Source organism: Cervus canadensis, chromosome 2 (assembly GCF_019320065.1).
Source record: "Cervus canadensis isolate Bull #8, Minnesota chromosome 2, ASM1932006v1, whole genome shotgun sequence".
Lineage (NCBI taxonomy): Eukaryota > Metazoa > Chordata > Mammalia > Artiodactyla > Cervidae > Cervus > Cervus canadensis.
Window position 1 is genome coordinate 90,034,289 of NC_057387.1, and position 22,667 is coordinate 90,056,955.

At 35.0% G+C, this 22,667-nt stretch overlaps 1 protein-coding gene and 1 pseudogene across 8 annotated transcripts in view; one reads left to right on the forward strand and one right to left on the reverse strand.

The window, feature by feature from the left end:
• EPS15 (epidermal growth factor receptor pathway substrate 15) overlaps positions 1 to 22,667 on the forward strand; it is a 139,510-nt gene that overhangs the window by 100,091 nt on the left and 16,752 nt on the right. For all 8 annotated transcript variants that reach the window (XM_043461355.1, XM_043461358.1, XM_043461359.1 and 5 more), the window contains exons 16-21: positions 738 to 941; positions 2,901 to 3,017; positions 3,251 to 3,341; positions 5,546 to 5,581; positions 6,837 to 6,973; positions 11,429 to 11,498. In XM_043461355.1, coding sequence (XP_043317290.1) covers positions 738 to 941; positions 2,901 to 3,017; positions 3,251 to 3,341; positions 5,546 to 5,581; positions 6,837 to 6,973; positions 11,429 to 11,498 — 655 coding nt within the window. The remainder of the gene's footprint in view (positions 1 to 737; positions 942 to 2,900; positions 3,018 to 3,250; positions 3,342 to 5,545; positions 5,582 to 6,836; positions 6,974 to 11,428; positions 11,499 to 22,667) is intronic.
• On the reverse strand, positions 16,351 to 16,942 carry LOC122437368 (annotated as a pseudogene).

A 22,667-nucleotide genomic window follows, 5' to 3' on the forward strand; every position in this document is an offset into this window, starting at 1 on the left:
TGTCTCAGTTTCTTTGAAATATATGTAAATGTGTTTTTATTGTAGATATTGGTATAAATAAGCATTCTTTTCCTTCTAGTTCCCCACATTTTTCTTTTTATATATATTACAATTTATTGCATTGTCCCAGGTGTAGAAAGTCAATGGATATTGAAATTTAAAAAAACTTTGTCCTTCATTTAACCTGTTTGGTATATTTTAGATTTAGACACTACTTCTTAAGGTTCTAGCCCATTAATAAATAATGCCAGGGGATAGGACACTAGCTCATTGCACCTTTGTTTTCACTTCTCTTCTTCCCAATAGGAATATGAATGGCTCCAAAGTCTTATGTACTCTTCCTCTATTTCCTCTTCTTCTCCTAAAGTGTCATCACAAAATTTGCCTTGCACTACTGCTTTGCCATCTTTTTCCCAATACTCTGACACTTTTTCTAGTTAAATTCTAAAGGACTGCCAATTAGCAGATATTTGAATTAAAATTCTTGGATCTTTCAAAAGATGTACAAAAGCAAATCCATATATACTGTAATTTCAGGAGGAGAACTTACTGGGATGGATTACTGAAATCCTCTCTAAGTCATGCTGCATTCCTTAATGGAAGCAGATTTATCCTTGATCAAGTCTAAGCATATAGTTACTATTATATCACAAGTCTTTCTAGTAATTTTGTCTAGTTGTTGTCTAAAAATGTCTTTCTAGTAAATTCTGTTTTGTATTTCTTCTTTGTGTTGACAGATGCAAATGAAACTTGTGGAAATGAAAGAGCTGGAAAACCATAGTAATCAGTTAAATTGGTGCAGTAGTCCACACAGCATTCTTGTAAATGGTGCTACAGATTATTGCAGCCTCAGTACCAGCAGCAGTGAAACAGCCAATCTTAATGAGCACACTGAAGGCCAGAGCAACCCAGAGTCTGAGCCCATACACCAGGAGTCTCCAGTGAGTCTCAATAGTTCCTTTAATTCCATAACCAACTTCAGAAGGAAAAAAAACTGATTCAGATGAAAGTTCTATTGACATCATACCTAATATAAATATGTGGCCTTGCCTCATCTGAGACAATTGGGAAAGGAAGAGTGGGTTCTAACAGTTTTAACTAGTGCAAAATGTAATTTTAACTGATCTATTTGTTATAGAGGCGTGTTTTCAAAGTTGTGGTTCTGTAGGTAGTAACTTTTGAAAGTAGTATTTATTTTTAAGTAATCTCATCCAAAGCTGAAAGTAATTATTTCATAATATTGAAGACATTTATTTACTTTTTTTTTTTTGAGAATATCAGCTAATGCAAGAGTGCTGCTCTTCTGAATGAGAGCTACAGAGACAAAAAACCATTAACCCCGTCTTCCAGCTGCATGCAGTCTAGTCGTGTAACACTATGTTAAAAGGCTGTGATAAAGTAAATAGGGTATTCAGGTAGGACAACTTGGAGGAGGCTCAGAGATGATGTCATAGGGAAGCTTTACAAGTGACCACTGAAGTGAGAAGAGGTTAAGCAAAGGAGAAGGTGGTACATTTCTGGCAGAGGAAACAGCATTAGCATAAGTATGTATTGGGAGAAAACATGCTGCACGGGACCATGAGAAGTTTTCCGAGGTTGTTTTGTGATGGTGAGGAATGTATTGGTAGGAGATGAGGCTGTCTGCTATGGGTTACCTGCATTGCCTCTGGTACTTCTTATCAAGATAGAGATATCTGTGCCCCATTCCAAACTTGTTGAACTAGAGTTTCTGGGTTGGGCCCAGGTACATATGTTTTAAAAAACAAACTCCTAGGTGATTATGTTATGTGCCTAGATAAAAATGACCACTTTCAGGTCAGAAAGGACCAGAGAGTAAGAAATTTCTATTCATCTTGCAGCACTGGGGAATTTGCCTTACTACAGCGAGTAGCCATTGAAGAATTTTTAAGCAAGAAGTGACAGGATTGAGTTTACCTTTTAGAAAATCTGGATAAGGCATTCCCTGGCAGTCCAGTGGCTAGGACTTGGTCAGTGCTTTTATTGCTGTAGCCTGGGTTCAATTTCTGGTCAGGGAACTAAGATCCCACAAGCTGTAGGGTGCCACCAAAAAATTTTTTTTACATTGGATTGTAGATTGGAGAATAGGACTAGACATACTGAGATATGGTGAGAGACTATTGGGGTAGTCTATGTGAGAATTGTTTTAACCTGGATCTAACCAGTAGCAGGAGGGATGATGAGAAGAATACAAATTTGATAGATACTAAGGATTTAAAATTAATAGATTTAATGTTATTTGTACAGTGCAGTCTTGAATTGCACAATATTCTTTTAAGCACAAAATGCAAATTGCTAGGTTATCCTTCAAAGACATAGGATGGTATGAAATAGAAGTTGGTTTTGCCACTTCTTAAGACTTATTATCTACTGATCTAAATGCAGAAAGCAATGACATCATTGAAGGACTTCTAACCAGAAGATCATGATTAGATTCATGTTTCAGATCTATTACTTTGGCTGCCCTGAGAAGGATAGATGTGGAGGACAAATATTGGAGGCAGGAAGACAGTTGGAATATTATTACTACAGTAATATGTACCAGAAATGATGATGCTATAAATTAATGGTAGTGACAGTCAGGATGGAGAAGAATGGAAGGATTTGAGAACTAGATGAGAAGTAGACTCCGTAAGACTTGGAATCTAGCTGGGGGATGACCAGAGAGATGTAGTTAAGGAAGAACTGGGGTTTTCTGGCCTTGAGTGGTTTTGAGGCTTGATGATATCATTTTCCTAAGAAATATAGAGGTCATCCAATGAATATATTTTGCTTATCTTTTAAAAATTTTAGTAGTTTTTGACTCTTCTTTGTCAGTTTCCTCTGCCAAGTAGAAAATATATTGTGAAGAATTAATATTTTGAAGGATTAATATTTTGTAGGCAAGAAGTAGTCCTGAAATACTGCCTTCTGGTGTGACTGATGAAAATGAAGAGGTGACTGTAGCTGTTAATGAAAAAGTTTGTCCTGAATTTAATAGTGACAGACATTCAAAAGAGGTAAAATAATTCTATATTAATATGTAAATGTTCTTATTCTCTTCTCAACATGGGTTATATACTATTTAATGCTAAAGAAAGAGAAAAATGTGTTAAATGGACTTTATGACCACAAAAATATTTGTTATGTTACCATCAGTTGATTTTTCAAACATGCTGTTTTATTTTAAGATGTTACCTTTTAAAACTTTTGGTTTCTAAAACCTTTTTTTAAAATTTTAAATTATTTTTAGGAAGATCCATTTAATGTAGAAACAAGTTCACTGACAAATCCAGTTGCAGATTCAAACTTGGATTTTTTCCAGTCTGATCCTTTTGTTGGCAGTAAGTATTCTTATTATTTACATTACAAATTTATCAAAAAGGACCATATAAGAATTTGGGCTTCAGTTTTGAGAGCCTACTTGTTATAGCAAAAGTAGAAAAGAGAATGATGTTTTTATATGGTCGGACTTTAGTATTTGTCCTCTCCAGGCAACTAAATTCTGGAACTAAGCATTTGATTATGCCTTAGGAACCCCTGATTAAGAGTATGTTTCTCCTTCAGAATAGAGACCCAAAGAAAGAGAAGAGATTGGGCCGTCTTAAGTCAACCAGCAATTATTTACCAAAAGTGCCAACACCATGCTTTTACAACAACAGAAACTATAGTAGTTAGTAGTTTGATCCCTGCCTATAGTAGTTAGTAGCTCCCTAAGTCTTATTGAAGAATCATAAGTTCAATAAATTAAAATACCTGATGTCATCATAAGCTGTGTTAAATACCACTTATGTTAAACTTCTTTTTATTTATTTCCAAACTCACCTTGTGAAACTGATAGGTCAGTTTTTTACCAGTTTTAAAGATGGGAAACTAAGATACATAAATGGAATAATTTGCTCAGAGGCGTGGCCAAAATGAGCCTAGAAATTAGAACTCTTCTAAGAAAGCTTCTTTATTAATATATATATATATATGTAGTGTTAAAAGATATGTAAATTGAGCATTTAAAGTATACAATTAAATGGTTTGAGTACATTTACGTAGTTGTATAATCCTCACTAAAATCTAGTTTTGAAACAAATTTTATTACCCCATAGAGCAACTCCATACCCAGTGTAAGTCATTGCCTGTTCCCCTAACCCTCAATTCGCCCAACCACTAATCTATTTTCTGTCTCTGTAGATGTGCATACTTACAGAATTATACAATATATGCTTTTTAATATCTGGCTTCATTCATTTAGCCTAATATTTTTAAGGATTACTTACATTTTAGTATGTTTCAATATTTCTTTCTGTTTTATTGATGAATATTATTATATGGATGTACTGCATTTTACTTATTCATTGGTTGAAGGACTGTTGGGTTGTTTACACTTTTTTGGCTGTTTTGAGTAATGCTGTTGTGAACACTTATGTACAAGTTTTTGTGTGAATATATGTTTACTTTTCTCTGGGGTATATATCAGATCATAGTACTCTGTTGAATCATTTGAGGAGCTGCCAAACTGTTTTCCAAAGTGTCTGTACCATTTTATATATATATATTTATATATATTCCCACCGGTAGTATATGTGACTTGCAGTTTCTCCATATCTTTGCCAACACTTGTGACTCTCTATCCTTTTGATTATAGCCATCATAGTGAGTGTGAAGTGGTATCTTATTTGGGTTTGATTTGTATTTCCTTAATGACTAATATTGTTGAACATCTTTCTCTGTGGTTATCGGCCATCCTTATATCTTCTTTGGAGAAATGTTTATTCTAATCATTTGCCCTTTTTTAAATTGATTGTTTGTCTTTTAATTATTGATTTGTAGGAGTTCTTTACATATTCTGAATATAAGTCCCTTATCAAACATATGATTTGCAACTATATTCTTGTGTTCAATGTTGTCTTAATTTTGATGGAGTCTAATTTTTTTTTTTAATGTTTTCTCTTGTGTCTTTGATTTCATGGTGTGAGATAGGGGTCCAACTTTATTCTCTTCCAGGTGGATATCCAGTTGTCCCAGTACCATTTGTTGAAAAGACTATTCTTTCCCCCATTGAATTGTCTTAGCACTCTTGTCAAAAATCAAATGATGATAAATGTGTAAGGATTTATTTCTAGACCCTCCAATTCTTTAAGCATTTTTTTTTGTACTTCAGTGAAGCCTGGTATCTTTGTTTCTGAAGTGTTGATGGTAATACCCATCCAGGAATACTGTGAAAAGTAGACATTTTGTTAGTAAAATTCTTGCCCTCAAGCCTGTGTTTTCCCCTCCATGTAATCTGACCTTGTGGTCAGGAGGTAAGTATAGTTGGCTCTGATTCAAATTTGCCTCTTTTATGAGGTATATTGATGTTCTTCCCTTATTAAAATAGTGATACTTATTAGCATTTTAAATATTTCCTAAAGGTGGACAGCATTCATTGTCTTACCTACTTTGAGGTAGAGTTAATGAAACAAACGTTGCTTTTGTTTAGAAGTTACCCTTTAAGTAATGGTGCCACAACAGTAAATATTGTGATTTTGATTTCTGCATATTTCTTTTATCACAGGTGATCCTTTCAAGGATGATCCTTTTGGAAAAATTGGTTAGTGTTTTATTGAAGTCCTTCTTAACTTTAATTTAATTCTTCTTAATTATAAGCTTTTGTTATATTTATGAATGAGAGATCACAGTTGGGTAGTTTTAGGAATGGACTTCCTTTTTATTCAGTTTTAAAATTGACCTAAGGCGTCACTAAGAAGTTGTATGTGCCTGGCATTTTCAGAGAAAAAGTGACAGATACTTGTGAATTTGCTTAGTAAACTGTTAGCTATACTTTATAAAAAATAACATTAGTGCTTATACTTTGATGTTTTTAATACATCAAATGATTCTTTGATGCTTTTAATACACTGGTTTCTTGTTATTAGCCAAGGATTAGATAAATAAAATGATCTACATTACTATAGGGTTTAGGACTTTTTTTTCCCATTCAATTATAGCCTATTACAGATCTTAAATAATTACTGTGTCAGGCTTTTTAAGATTCTTTCTCTGGGATTTTCACAAATCTGGTGTGCCATTTAGTTATGCTTCCCAAACCTGTTCCAAACTGTTGGCTGTTATCATTGAGCCCAGAAAGAGAAATACATTTAGAAATTTTTGTTGTTTCTTTGCTTCCCTGGTGGCTCAGATGGTAAAGAATCTGCCTGCAGTGCGGGAGAACTGGGTTCAATCCCCGGGTCAGGAAGCTTTGTGGAGAAGGGAATGGCAACCCCCTCCAGTATTCTTGCCTGGAGAATCCCACGGACAGAGGAGCCTGGCGGGCTGAAGTCCATGGGGTCGCAGAAAGTCAGACACGACTGAGTGACTAACACTTTCACTTAACATTCCTATGTGTTCTTTTTTTCTTTCTTCTTAGTTATAATAGCATAGAATAAGGGTCTTTAAAGTGGGATCACTTGATATTATGTGCTAATTAAAAAAATCAGTTTATTGGGTGAAAAGCTCTTTTATCAAAACCACAAAGAAAACTGTGATCCTTTCCCCACCCCCAAAATTAGAATCACCAGGTTAGAGGAAAGTATTTAAACCTAGCGTATAGGCAACATTGTGTAATAAGTGTTGGAGTTATTGACTTGCTTTGAATGAATAATGAACAAGTAGGAAAGAATGTTAATTAAAACTGCTTAACTAGATCTAACTGTCTATACATTTTTATGACCCAGATAAGTAGTCATAAAGTACCTGACTTAGACTCTACAGGAGTTCAAAATGCCTTTTAATTAAGGCAGTTGTCATCAGAGACAGGAAATTTACAGTAATAATTTTTAATCTCTCATATTTGTGTTTTTTTTTAGATCCATTTGGTGGTGATCCTTTCAAAGGGTCAGATCCATTTGCATCTGACTGCTTCTTCAAGCAGTCTTCTACTGATCCTTTTGCCACTTCAAGTACTGACCCTTTTAGTGCAGCCGGCAATAGCAGTAATACATCGGTAAGTGGGGTTTAAAAAATGTTAAATGGACCACAGATGTTCTAAGTGAGTTTCTTTTTTTCTTTTTAAGAGCAGACAGTTTGTTGTCTGGTGAAATAACAAAATCATTAATCATTGCTAGATAGTAAATTTCTTGACGGTAGGAACTATATCTTACAAAAAATTTAGTACACATGCCCTGCCTGTACTTTGGTTCAGTGATCAGTAAATATATGTTAACTTCTGCTTAATGGTCAGAGAATAGGTAGGGAAAGAGACAAATGTAGGAAAAAAAGCAATTTACCAGTAGTAAAATCATACACTATTTGAGTCGTCTTTCAAATCCAAAAGATAGAAATAATTCAGTAAGTACTCACTCTAGACAAGAAAATTGTTTGCCAAACTGCCACTAACTCCTGGGAATGAGACTCATACCTTTACCTTTCTTGTAAATCCTGTTCCTTCCAAGTGGCAATATAAGGCATATAGATAACAAGCAAAGGACTTATTGGCCTATTATATTTTGTCTTTAAGAAAATGAGTATACAGTGGATCTTTTGTATTCTGTCTACAAATAGATGAGTTAGGTGAGTTTCTTGAAATACACAGTGATGAAAGAATTCTCTTATAGATTACTTCTGACGGGTGATATAAAAATTTCAGTCTCGTCGAACCTATCTAGTTTTTGGTTCAGACTGGCATTTCACACTGTGAGCACCCACTGAAATTGACAGAATACTCATGTCATCCAAATATCAAGTCTACCCTTCAAAGGAAAAAATACTATCCCATTGGCGGTTTTAAAAATAAATGATTAAAAGTCCATAAGCCAGTCTTCAGTAAAGCTTTTTGGAAATATTTGGTATGCGTTATTGAAATAATGAAATCAGTTTAAAAAGAACAGCATTGATCTTTTTAAAAAAAAAATCATTTCTGTTATTTTGTGTACTTATCTATAGAGTGTTATTCTTGCAAAGAGGTATTAATTCCCACTAAATGTCAGACTCTCTTGATAATATACATAGTACAACAATGACTATTTAATAACCACCCACTATAATCCAAGTACTGTTGTGGGCTTTATATTCACAGTTTCTAATCTTCACATCAGTCTTACAAAGTAGGTGTTGGTGTCCCTATTTTAACAATAAGAGCACTGGAACTCAGAAAAATTAACTAAGGTCAGGCAACCAAGTCTGGAGGCTTTGAAAACAAAATCTTTATATTAGGATATTTAAACACTTGCAAAATAGAGTAACATAATGAAGTATTTTAACCTCTGTGTATCTATAGCCCAATTTCAATAATTATCAATGGTTTTGGAGAGGTTTTTACTTTTTTTTCCTTGTTTGGTTTTTTTAAGTTTTTATTTGAAGTCTTATTTTTTGAGACAGGATATTTCACACCTGTAAGTAAACGAGATCTAGAGAGGAGCAGTTGATTGACAAACACGTGAAGCAGAAATTTTGTCTTTTAATACTCTTAGATTAAGAGAACTTCCTTAAAAGCATAATTGATTATTTTAAAGGTAATAAACTTTGGTATTCTTGAATTGCTTCCTTACTGTATTTAGTAATGAACTACTTGGCCAGCAACTGGTTTTTTCCACTGTTGTAAAACTAAGCAGATGCCTCTGTAATTGAATATTTGTGGTTTCCACAGGCTACTGGATACTTTGTGTTCCTGCAACACTCAGTTTGTAGTGTGGACCCATTTGCCAAATTCTTCTCGAATTGCCCGCAACCTGAATTCTTTCCCTCTCACCTTCTTTTAGCCTCTTGTTATCTACTCTTATTGTTTAAAAAGCAAGAGGCCAAAGCAGCTCATCCTAATTTAAAAATAAACATGTTTCTTCTCCTCTCCCCTGGTGAAATTTTTCTACCATTCATTCTACTACTTTTTCTCCTTTCTGCCTGGTTTTTGAAAGCAGCAGTGCCCTTGCTGACAGTTCTTAATTTCTCCATTCAAAACTGTAAACTAAACACCAAATTGGCAATATAATAATAGTTACATTTATCTGATCTCTTCTTAGCCAGGCATGGTGCTAAGTTCTTTTCATGTGTTACCTCATTTAAGCATCACAGTAATCCTGTGAGGCTCATGTATCATCCTCATTTTAAAGATAAAGTAAATGAGAGGTTATTACATGTAAGTAAGTTAGTAAGTGACAGAACTAAATTCAGACTCTATCTGACCAAAATCTAAGGTCTTCACCACTGTAGTCTAAGATTCAAACGCATTTTTTCCTAACTACAAACCCCTGCTTTTGGTCATCTTTCTTCTTTTCAAACAGGCCTCTGTTGATGCTTTAAGATACGAGTCTTTCCCCACAAGTCTTTTCTGTTCCTTCAATGGTGGTCTCTTTTCTCAGAGGGACATAATTTTAAAAAACAAACCAAAACAACAAGTGCCATTTCCTACTATCCTAGCTAGCATATGGTAGCTACTATGTACATGCTAAGTCATACTGTGAAAGGAGGAAATGGATGGCCGATGTAGAGAAGAGAGAATTTCAGTGATAGATTAGGTTAGGTGACCTTATAAGAGGATTTGGAACATTAATTCTATAAAATCATACCATCTGAATTTTAGTCATGAAAATTACTTTCGTATACTAAATTGCCTAATTACCAAACTGAACATAACACAGAGAGTTTTGTGGGTACTTACTCCTCCATGGGCTGCACGGTCCATCCTGCGCCTCTTGCTGTCTCAGTGCCCTTTAGGGTAAGTGTGTGGGCTTGCCAGGTGGCACTAGTGGTAACGAACCTGCCTGCCAATGCAGGAGACATGAGAGACCCAGGTTTGATCCCTTGGTCAGGAAGATCCCCTGGAGGAGGGCATGGCGACCCACTCCAGTATCCCTGCCTGGAGAATCCCATAGACAGAGGACCCTGGCAGGTTACAGTCCATGGGGTCACAAAGAGTCAGACACGACTGAAGCAATTTAGCACGCGTGCACAGTGTATGATGAATAGAATTATATATGACACACATGTAGGCCTACTTTTTCTATTCTCTCTGTGACGGTAAATAAAATCTACAAGCTATTTAAAACCAGGTCTGTTAGTTTTTCCTTCTCTCACAGTTGAGAGAAGCATTAATAGTTGGTGGCTTGTGTTATCATGTCAGTGACTCTTGTCTCACATTGGTATTTTAACTATCATATTAGGAACCATGGAGAGTTACTTTGCTATACAGACCAGCTTGATTGTTTTCCCCTTTATTGCTGTTTATTCATTTAGCAGATAATCAGAGTACAAGCTAGTGTGTTCATTTTATAAAAGGTGTAAGTTAAGATAAGCATCAGTTAAAATTTTCAGTTCTAAAAACATCACTATTCTTTCTGCAAGTAGTTTTGTTTTAATGGGTCCTGTTTTATAAAAAGAAAATATATGGTAAGTCTCAGTGAGAGTTGTTTCTCTCTTATCAAATACATCTGTTTCACTTGAGCTCTGTAATATCCTTTTACGTTCAGTTGTAATACCTAAGTTCTTGATGATTAGAAGTAGATCATGTAATACAGATGACATTGATAGTCATGAGTCAGAGTAGGAGATAAATATTCCAAAACTCTTTTTGTGCCCCTTTTATCTAATTGTATGCCAAGACTTTTAGCTGGCCTCTTAAAAAGAACCTGATGCCAGAAAGAGAAAGTTCAGTTACCTTCCTAGATATACATTTTGTTTGGCTATGATTTAAAACCAAGCTGAAGTAGGAAGATAGTTCGGTAGTCAGAATCTCTGGCTTCTGTAAAACATTTACAAAGTCCTTACTCTTTGTAGCCATTCACGCTTATCATTTGATCCAGATTTTTTACATGACTTATTATTGAAAGTGGCTAAAGTTTTTTTTTTAATAGAAAGCATTCTCTCTCTCTCTCTCTCTCACACACACACACACACACACACACACACACACACACACACACACACACACACACACACACATACACACACTGACATTAGAGGAAGTTGGGTGAAGGGCATATAAGAGGTCTCTGTGTTATCTTTACAGCTGTTCTAGAAATCTACAGTTATTTCAAAATGAAAATTAAAGAATAGTGTGCATCTAAATAAGTAGCAAAATTATGAAGGAAAGAAATGGGTACCACCAATGCCAGGGTAATAATGATCTTTACAGAGGGGAGGGATGGGATTGTGATTAGAGCAGGCACATGAAGACTTTTGAGATTTTGGCAGTTTCATAGATGTTCACTTGATACCTTTTATTAAATGGTTCATAATGTTCCATACACTTTTCTGAATGTATGTTTTACAGTAAAAGATTAGAAAATGATATGAATCATTTCATTTTAATAAGATTGCAAATCAGTAGGGGTAAACACTTGTTCCTAATGCCTTGTATTTCTTAATTAGTTTAGAGTTTGTGAAGAATATTTTCTTTGGTGTGGCAATAAAGTTTCAGCTATGAAAAGTTTCCTCTCTCAATCATGACTTTGTGTAATTTGTTTAGGTAGAAACGTTAAAGCACAATGATCCTTTTGCTCCTGGTGGAACAGTTGTTGTTGCAGCAAGCGATTCAGGTAAGGAAATAATTTTCTTTGAACAGTAAACATCACCCTTTCTTTCAACTTCTTTTTTTTGGTCTTCATCAATTATATTCTCCTATTTACTTGCTTATGGCTTTAAGATTATTGCATAGTTATTAGATTGGTACAGAAGTAATTGTGCTTTCAGACCCTGAATTTTAAATCATTTTAACTAGGGTCAAAGCTATGGTTTTTCCAGGAGTCATGTTTGGATGTGAGAGTTGGACCTTAGTGCTGAAGAATTACTGCTTTTGAACTGTGGTGTTGGAGAAGACTCTTGGGAGTCCTTTGGAATACACGGAGATCAAAACAGTCAAACCTAAAGGAAATCAACCCTGGATATTCATTGGAAGGATTGAAGCTGAAGCTGAAGCTCCAATACTTTGGCCACCTGATACGAAGAGCTGACTCGTGGGAAAAGACCCTGATGCTGGGAAAGATTGAAGGCGGGAGGAGAGGGGGCAACAGTGGACAAGATGGTCCGATGGCATCACCGACTCATTAGACATGAGTCTGAGCAAACTCCAGGAGATGGTGAAGGACAGGGAAGCCTGGTGTGCTGCAGCCCATGAGGTCTCAAAGAGTCAGACACAAATGAACGACTGAACAATGACAGTAATGGGGTCAAACACATCTGTATTAATGAAAATAGAAGCTTTTAAAGTCAACACATTTTTGCCAATGAGAAATAAATTTTATTCCTGTAGCATAAAAATCTGTGCTTCAGGATTTGACAAACTCTTGGAAAGCATTTTCTGTGTCCTGATGGTTGTGGAAGCATTTTCCCTGTAAAAAGTTGTTGAGATACTTGAAGAAGAAGTGTTAGTCAGTTGGTGAGAGGTCAGGTGAATATGGCAGATGAGCCAAAACTTCATTGCCCAATTTGTTCAATTTTTGAAGTGTCAGTTGTGTGACATGGGGTTGGGCGTTGTCTCAGAAAAGAATTGGATCAGCTGTTAGTGTTGCAGTTTTCCATTCATCTCATCGATTTACTGGGCATATTTCTCAGATGTAATGGTTCTGCTGTGATTCAGAAAGCTGTAGTGGATCAGACCACCAGCAGACCACCAAAGAGTGACCATGACCCTTTTTTTGGTGCAAGTTTGGCTTTGGGAAGTGCTTTGGAGCTTCTTCTCTGTCCAACCACTGACCTATTTGTCACTGGTTGTCACATAAAAATCCACTTTTCATCGCACCTCACAATCAAGTTGAGAAATGATTCATTGTTGCATAGAATAAGAAAAGACAACACTTAAAAGTGACGATTTTTTTGATTTGTGGTCAGTTCTTGAGGCACTCACTTCTTGAACTTTTTCACCTTTCCAGTTTGCTTCAAATCCCAAATGACTGTAGAATGGTCAACGAGTTCTTAGGCAACTTCTTGTGTAGTTGTAAGATGATCAGCTTCAATGATTGCTCTCAATTGGTTGTTGTCAACTTCCGATGGCTGGCCACTTTTCTCGTCACCTTCAAGACTCTTGTCTCCTTTGCAAAACTTCTTAAACTACCAGTGCACTGTATGTTTGTTAGCAGTTTCTGGGCCAAATGCGTTGTTGATTTTGTGAGTCGTCTCTGCTGCTTTGACCCATTTTTGAACTTAAATATGAAGACTGCTCTAATTTGCTTTTTGTCTAACAATCATTTTCATAGTCTGCAATGCATATAAAATAAACAGCAAGTAAAACTTAATAGCAAAAAGTATAAAACAAGAAAGGCACATCAAAATGATATATAACATAATCACTTTTATTTAAGAATGTATTCCAATATCAAATGAAAAATTTCAACAATATTAAACCGCAATTACTTTTGCACCAACCTAAATGTATCCTATTACATTCTACCAATAATAATAATGGTGTTTGTGTATTACTTTCTACTTTTCTTAACATTATCTCATTTACTGTTCATGTTAAAGAGCTTAATATATACTCTAGCAAATGTCAGTAAAACCAATAAAAATGTCTTTTTGCTTTATAAAAGACAGTGTTCTTGGCACTTTCAAAGTCAGCATTGATTCTTATGGATCGTGACCTAAATTTAAAAATTAGTGGCTTCCCATATTAGCAAAACTCCCTTGGGATTTCCCATGTTTCTCCAACAAAAATATTATAGGGAAAAAAAAGAGAAGGGGGAAGAAACTTAAAAGTAAAAACAAATTTAAGGAGCGTATCACGTAAATAATACGTGTAGATCTTGCTTGTACTTGATTTGAATAAATCAACTAAAAAAAGATTTATGAGATGAAAGAAATTTGGACAAGTTGACATTAAGAAATTTTTTTATTTTTTAAGATGATATGAAAATGCTATTATAGTTTTGTCTTTTAAAAAACAGTCTTCAAAGTTCCCTGTCAGTGCAGTGGTTAAGACTCTGCACTTCCGCTACATGGAGCACAGGTTCAATCCCTGGTCAGGGAACTAAGATCACACATGCCACATAGTATGGCCAAAACCAGAGAAACAAAACAAGTCTTTATCTTAGAGATACATTATGTCAGATTTAGAGATGAAGTGATTAAGTTGGGGTTTGTATCAAAATAATCTTGTAGAGTGGTTAAACTGGAGTGTGTATAGGAAATAAAGTTGCTAAGTACTAAAGCTAAGCAATAAATACATAAGGGTTCATTATATTAGCTTTGTATTTTTATCTGTTTTGAATTTGTCATAAGAAAAGTTTTTAAAAATAAAATCAATAAAAAATAAAAATCAATGGCTTCCCATAGGTAATGTAATAACTTTACAAATAGTACATAGATTCTGTTAATAATACAGAGAAAAGCTAAATGTTATTCTGGCATACTGTCTTCATGCTTTACTTATGGAATCTAATTTTCCATTTATCCTAAACCTTTTAAGTATTATTCCCACTTTATTTTATTATTATTTTTAGAGTCTTGGCCTTTTCACACACTCCAAGTATGTCATACTTTTATTTATTTATTTAGGCTGCACCTTGCAGCATGTGGAACTTCCCAGATCAAAGGTTGCACTGGTACCCCCTGTAGTGGAAGTGCACAGTCTTAACCACTGAACCACCAAATAAATCCCATATTCCCACTTTAAAGGTCAGGAAACTGAAGATACAAACATTAAGTAACTTGGTCAAGATTTACAGTTTTATTAGATTTGACCAATAAAGCCAACATTCAAACCTATGGCTGATAGAGTCTAAAAGCTTTTTCAACTAAGTAACTATTTCTCTCTATTCATTTATTGTCGAGGAGAGCAGGGAATTAGAAGTAGACTCAAACATGTAAATACTTCAGTATCATGCTAAAAATAGGGTGCCTTATTTTTCCAGATGAAAATAGAGTGAGTTATTCAGTGTAGAAATTTGCTGATTGTGACAAATTCAGGATTATGAGTGTAGAGAAAGATTAGTAGAGAAATGCCTTCACAATTTGAATTTCTTGGGCAAATATCAAGATGAAATTCAACAGTGTGCATTATTTGTTTTCAGCTTGAAGATTAACATCCAACATAAGTAATAAAGAATGTAAAAAAGCAGATATGTAGAAAAAAAGATTTAATGTAGTGCTGGGTTTGGATTTAACCTAAAATTTAGAACTACAGCAAATAAGATTTCTAAAAAGCTTATTGTAATAAAAGTGGTCAAATTGTATCTTTTTAAAATACATGAGCTCTTTTAGAGTCTCATTATTGAACTGATGAATTAATGTATTGATAGGGATATTATATGATAAGAAAGGATAAAGAGATAAGAGAATAAAATGAAAGGTTAATACATTTTAATTAACTCTTGATTGCCCACACTGAGGAATGGTAAGTACAATGAGAATTCATTAATGCTGCAAGCATTTAAAGAAAAGGGAGATGGCCTCCCTTTAGGGCAACTCATGAATGATTTCAGAGCAGAAGGTGGCTTTTGTGGTATGCCTTGAAAGAATGGCCTACATAAGTAGATATGGGAAGCGTAGTTAAAGCAAAGAGAGCAAGGACATATAGTGCATGTTTGAAGAAAAGCAGATATTTTGGTAAAGCTTACTTATAGATAGAGAAATAGTCAGGTTAAGTAAGGCTAAAATGGTAGATTGTGATCTCAGTGTAGGTTTCTGTTGCCTTTGTTGGTCTTCTCTTTCAGTTCCAGTTCCTAGCTCATTTCCTGTAAAGTGGTAGATGACTATAGTAGACTGGAAGTGGGCTAATGTTTATTGTTGTTATCATCATAGTAATAGATACCATTTACTGAGCACTTGCTTAGTTCCAGCACTGCATGTGCTATTTTCTCATATTTGGTCTTGTTTAATTCTCACAGCAACTACCTGAGAAAATTGCTGTTACGTTTATTGTACAGACAAGGAAAACCAAGAAATGGAGAGATGAAGCCATTTCACAAGGTTAAGGAAGTAGTAATAGATGGACTCACATTCAGATGATGTCTCTAGTTTTCCACCAGCCTCTTTGGTCCTTCTTTCTCTGTCTCTTTGCTAATTCTTTCTCTTTTCCCAAACTTCTTTATGTTATGTTGCTCTAGGTCTTAGACTCTGAGCTTGTCTTCTCTGTCTCTGTTCCTTGGGGTTCTCATCTGGTTTTATGGTTTTACATACTCTCTCCATGTTGATTTCTAACTCCATGAACTCCAGACACCTGTATCCAATTATCTACTGACATCTCCACTCAGACATCTCATAGAGATGTCTAACACAACATGTCTAACACCACACACCTAATCTTCCTTCCCAAACCTGCTTCTCTTGAATCTTTCCCCATCTTTTTTTTTTTTCTCAAATCAAAAGACTTTTTATTGCCTCTTTAAAATATCACAGTTGCATCCATAGAACCATCTGGCATCTTGCTGTTTCTGCAGCCGGACCACTCAGATCTTATTCATCAGCCTGCTGAACTGTTACTTTTTCAGAAACATAGATATCATCCAAAAACTTTGATATCCTTGTCTTTAACTATGGTGGCTTGCTGAATCAAAGCAGCCAAATTTGACACAAGTTCATTATCATTTGCTTCGAGAATCATCTCATCTTTCTCGGTTTGACATACTGAACAAGCAGCCCCTGGCCTCATCCGAACCCTGTGGATGTATTTTTCATCCAGAAAATTTCAAATTTCAGCAATAGAACTAGTCTCCTCAATAACAACATTGATGGGGAAGTGGACATACACAGACCTCCTCTTGTAACAGAAGCCCAATGTAACACCCTTGATCATGCTCTGACTACAAATCCTGTGAACAGTTGCCAGTTCCTTTCTGTTTCCCCACCATATGTCAGCCCAGAGCCTCTTCTTTTTCTTTCCAAGGAGACGGAGTTCTACATTGATGTGATTGAAGGGTACCTCTTGGGCCCTTCACAATAACTGTCTGTCCTTTCAGAGTAATGTCAGGAATTTTTCTGGAATGTTGACAGTCTGCTGAGAATGGTCTTCATTCTCACAGTAAATGTAGCAAAGACCTTTCCCCATCCTAACCCATGGTAATTTCATCTTTAACGTTGCTAAGACCTAAAATCTTAGAATCATCCTTGGTTCTTTTCTCTTACTCTGTCTCTAATGTATCAATAAATGTTACTGATTCTACCTTCAAATTATATACAGTCAAAGCCTTACAATGGCCTAAAGCTTTCTAATAATATCTCATTGTTATTACCTGTGCTCACTCTGCTCCAATCACACTGACTTTACTGTTGCTCAAGAAACAGACTCAGCTCTTAGCTGTTCCCCATTCCAATCATCCATAGGATGATTTTTCTCCGTATATCCACAGGATGACCTCTGTTATCTCTAACAAATCTTGGCCAAAATGTCACCTTATCATCTAGCCCAGCACTCCCACCATAATGTTTTCTACTCCTTCTTACTGTATTTTGGTTTATTAATACATAGTGTACTATGTAAATTTCTGTGTTTTTCTCTTATTTGTCTCCTCTTCCTTCTACTAGATTTTGGCATCCACAGGAACTTGAATCTTTTTATTCACTGATATCTCCCAAGAACCTTAAACCATACCTGGGGACGTAATATTACTGAATGAATGGGTGAATCAATTACTGTTCTCACAGAGCATGTGAAAGGAGCCCAGTGGATGAGAATTTTTATTTGGGGAAGGGGGGCATATTGTTCGGTTTTTTCCTGATAAGTGGGTATTTTAACATTGTGGTGGAAAATACATGATATAAAATTGACCATTTTAGCCACTTTTAGGTATACAGTTAGTGATATTAAATACCTTCACGTTATTGTGCAACCGTCACATCCATCTATCTACAAAATTTTTTTCATCTCCTAAAACTGAAACTGTACCAGTTAAACAAGAACTCCCCATTTCCCCTTCTTACCAGGCCCTGGCAAACACCATTTACTTACTGTGTTTATGAATTTGACTACTCTAGGTCCCTTATAAAAGTGGAATCCTATCGTATTTGTCTTTTTGTGTCTTGGGCTTATTTCATTTGTCATAATTTCCTCAAGGTTCATCCATGTTGTAGCATGTATCAGCGTGTATCCTTCTTTAAGACTAAATGATATTCTGTTGTATGAATATGCCACTTTTTGCTTATATATTCCTCCATCAATAGACATTTGGTTTGCATCCACATTTTGACTTGCATTCACGACATTTATGTTGTGAATGATGCTCCTATTCATATGAGTTTACAAATACTTAATCAAGTCCTTGGTTTCAGTTCTTTTAGGTATTTAGAATTTCTCAATCATATAGTAACTCTGTTTTTAATTTTTTGAGAAGCCATCATACTGTTTTCCATGCCTTACTATTTTACATTCCCATCAGTAGTGCACAAGGATTCCAGTTTCTCTACATCCTTGCCAACACATACTATTTTTTTAAAATAATAACCATATTAATGGTGTGACGGGGGCAGCTCATTGATTTGATTTGCATTTCTCTAGTGAATAATGATGCATATTGGCCATTTGTATATCTTTGTAGCATCTATTCAGGTGCTTTGCCCATTTTAAAAAATCAGTTGTTTGCTTTTTTGTTGTTGCAGTGTAGAAGTTCCTTATATTTTGTGGATATTAAACCCTTATGAGATACAATTTGCAAATATTTTCTCCCATATCATAGGTTGCCTTTTCATTCTGTTGATGTCTCTCAGTGCACAGAACTTTTAAATTTTGATGTTGTCCAGTTTATGTACTTTTTCTTTTGTTGCCTATGCTTTTAGTGTCCTATCCAAGAAAATATTGCTAAATCCAATGTTGTGAAGTTTTCATTTACTTTTTCTTCTAAGAGTTTTTAGTTGTAGGTCTTACATTTAGGTCTTTGATCCATTTTGAGTTAATTTTACTTCATTCTTTTTCATATGGATATCCCATTTTCCCAAAACTACTTGTCCTTTCCCATTGAGTGGTTTTAACATCCTTGCAGAAAATCATTTGACTCCACGTGTAAGGGTTTATTTCTGGGCTCTCTATTCTGTTCCATTGATCAAAGTGTCTTAAGACCAGAACTGTTTTGATTACAATAGCTTTGTAATAAGTTTTGAAATCAAGAAGTTTGAGACCTGTAACTCTATCAGTTTTTCAAGATTGTTTTTGCTATTCAGGGTCCCTTGAGATTCCATATGAATTTTAGGGTAAATTTTCTGTTTCTGCAAAACAGTGTATTGGGATTTTGACAGTGATTACATTGAATCTGTAGAGTGCTTTGGATGATATTAACATCTTAACAATACTGAGTCTTCCAGTTCATGAATGTTGTCTGTTTTTCTCTTTATCTCTATCTACTTTCTTTCAGAATGTTTTATAGTTGTCAGTATACAAGTCTTCCTTGGTTAAGTTAATTCCTAAGTATTTTGTTCTTTTTGATGCTATTGTAAATGTCATTGTTTTCTTAATTTCCTTTGCAGATTGCCCAGAGTATCAATATATGGAAATGCTATTGATTTCTGTGCATTGATTTTGTATCCTGCTACTTTGCTGAATTCATTTATTCTAAAGTTTGGTTTTTTTTAGGGTTTTCTGCATGTAAGATTGTGTCATCTGAAAACAGATAATTTTACCTCTTCCTTTTCAGTTTGGATGCCTTTTTTGTTCCTCCTTGCCTAATTGCTCTGGCTAGGATTTCTGTGTTGAATAGAAGTGGTGAAGGTGAGCATCCTTGTCTTGTTACAGATTTTAGAGAAAAAGCTTTCAGTATTTCACCATTGGTATGATGTTCACTGTTGGCTTTTCATATGTGGTTTTTATTATGTTGAAGTAGTTTCCTTCTTTTCCTAGTTTGTTCAGTGTTATCATGAAAGGATTTTTAATTTTGTCAAATATATGCTTTTTCTGCATCAATTGAGATGATCATCTGTTTTTTCCTTCATTCTGTTAATGTAGTGTATTACGTTAATTGATTTTCCTGTGTTGAACCATCTTTACATATAAAATGAGAGTCTGTATCTTCGTCATCTGCAGTCTAGCTGACATCTTGATTTGAATAAGAATCTAAGAATTAAAACTGTTTAGAGTTGACTGGGCAATATGTTAGTTGCGTATGGGGCTGAGTTACACAGACTTTCCACAGACGTAAGACACATCAGTGGTCTGAATGTCCTTTTTCTTTTTTCTTTCTTTCCACAGCCATATAGGTCATTCAAACTTTGTTTTTGCATTTTTATCATTTAATCTTTATAATGATTATATGGGAGGTGCTATTCTTTCTCTCTTTAATAGTTTGCCCTGGGTCACAATAACTGCCTCAGTTTCTAACCCATGTCTTACTTCAGAGCTCATGCTATTAATCATTTTGTTACCGTGCCTCTGCCTTATATCTTCTCATCCAGTTCTGACAATACAAAAATTGGAGTAGGGTGATGCCACCGATTTTTTTTTCTCTCTCAAACTTACATTACTGCCTTTGTTAGAGCTGAAGGAACCATAGACATGCTCTAGACCAGAGTTCTCACATTATTTTTCATGAAACTAGCTTCCAGAGGGGCCTTTAGGGGGTTGGCCAAGTCTAGTTTCATTATTTTTTAAGTGTCTCTGAATTTTTAAAAACTGAAGTTCAATTAGGTATATGCATTCAGATCTATTACAAACAAGATTTTAACATTGGAGTGCACTGTAATATCAAGTTATGTGGGTTTTGTCTAAACCTATAAATAAACATTTATTTAAATCACTATGAGATTACAAGACTCTTGTTCAGAAATAAGTTGCTTTCTTGGATGAATAATGTTTTTCAAATAGAGCGAACAAAGCCAAGTACAGAAATAAGTTTGATCCCTGACTTGAAACATTTGTGTTAATCAAAATTGCTTCGTTGTTCTCATTGTCACTGTGATAAGTAAATGTTATAAATTTGAACTTAAAAAGAATTTAAGAGTGAATTCTTAAAATCCATCTTACTTGTTTCATATATTGGAATTCCATTTAAGATTTGAGAATTATTATCTGGTCTGATTGCTTAGTATATGAAGAGAAGCTGAGCCCCAGGACTACTTACTAGTTTACTTCTAAATCCCTGTCCATTGATCTTTCTGCTGTGTTATCCTGCCTCTTATTTACTAAATAATAAAAATGAAAAATTAAGATGTCTTTGGAACCCAGAATTTGATGAAGGGTCCTGAGAGCAAATGAAAAAATGTTAGGTAAAAAAAATGAAAGAATTTTATAAGAATCTTATAAAAGGTCTAAAGACTTTGGGGTTGAGGGAAAATAATTCACACTTCACCCTTACTGGGCTCTTATTTCAACAATGATAACAAAAACTAATTAGGAAAGAAGTGGGTTATTTGAAGCAAACATAGGCAGTGACTTTGGAGATTATCAAGCTTTTTGGTCTCAGGATCCTTTTTAAAATGAATGAAGATCCTCAAAGAACTTTTGTTTTGGGGGTCTTATTTATCAGTATTTACTGTTAGAAATTAAAACTGAGAAATTAAAAATTTTAAATTCATTTAAAAACAAAAATGATAAACCCATTACATAGTAACATAAATACCATATTTTTAAACAAAAGTAATAACTCCAGACCAAAAAAGAAAAATATTGTGAGAAGAGTAGCATTGTTTATATATTTTTGCAAAGCTCTTTAAATGTGCAGCTTTTGCTGGATCTTTGTATCTACTTCTGCATTCAGTGTGCTACACTATGTGTCTTGCTTGAAATGTATGAAATGAAGATCTGCCTCACACAGTTGGAAAAAGGGAGGATTATTTTAATAGACTTTTTAGATAATTGTGGATATTTTTCTTAGTTGTTATTTGTTGTTCAGTCACTAAGTTGTGTCTGACTCTTTGCAAGCCCATGGACTGCAGCATGCCAGGCTTCCCTGTCCTCCACTATCTCCTGGAGTTTGCTACTATACCAAAAATCAATAAATTTTAGTTTCTTCAAAGTTAGTTACACACACACACACACACAGACACACACACACACACATACAGTTAGTTAAAATTAGGAATATGAAACTGTATCAATGAACTTTTCATATTCTGTTGCATTAAACTCCATTAGTCTTTCTTGCACAATGAATCAATCTTGTGCCCCATATATGGCTTTGTAACGTGCATTGATCATTTGGAACATATTGGTTCACTCAGTTATATGTGTCTTCCAAATGTTAGCACATTTCATTATAAATAGTTTTTTAAATCACATTTATTGATATCACCCTCCATCTCATGAGAGTCTTTTAATTAAATATTGGTATAATGTTAAGCTTACGAGGCAGATAAACCTTTCCAAGATTCTAATTTTTACTTGATAGCTTGTAATTTTTATCATCTGCATAGAATACTTTCAGTTGTTTCCCTTTAAGTGACAGATTCACTTTATTTAGGAAAGTGAAAGAAAGTGAAGTTGCTCACTTGTATCCGACTCTTTGCGACCCCATGGACTATAGTCTACCAGGCTCCTCCGTCCATGGGATTTTCAAGGCCAGAGTACTGGAGTGGGTTGCCATTTCCTTCTCCAGGGGATCTTCCTGACCCAGGGATTGAACCCAGGTCTCTTGCATTGCAGGCAGATGCTTTACCCTCTAAGCCACCAGGGAAGCCCTTTATTTAGGAAGATACCTGAAATACTTAAAACCGAATAACCATCATTTACTTGTCTCTTCTTTTAAGTAAAAATGGTATTCCAAGAAAAAAGCAGCTAGTTCACTTTGTTTCTCAGACCATCATGTAAGTGCTTTTCCTTCAGATAGCCATTATGCTTTGGTACTCAGCAGAAA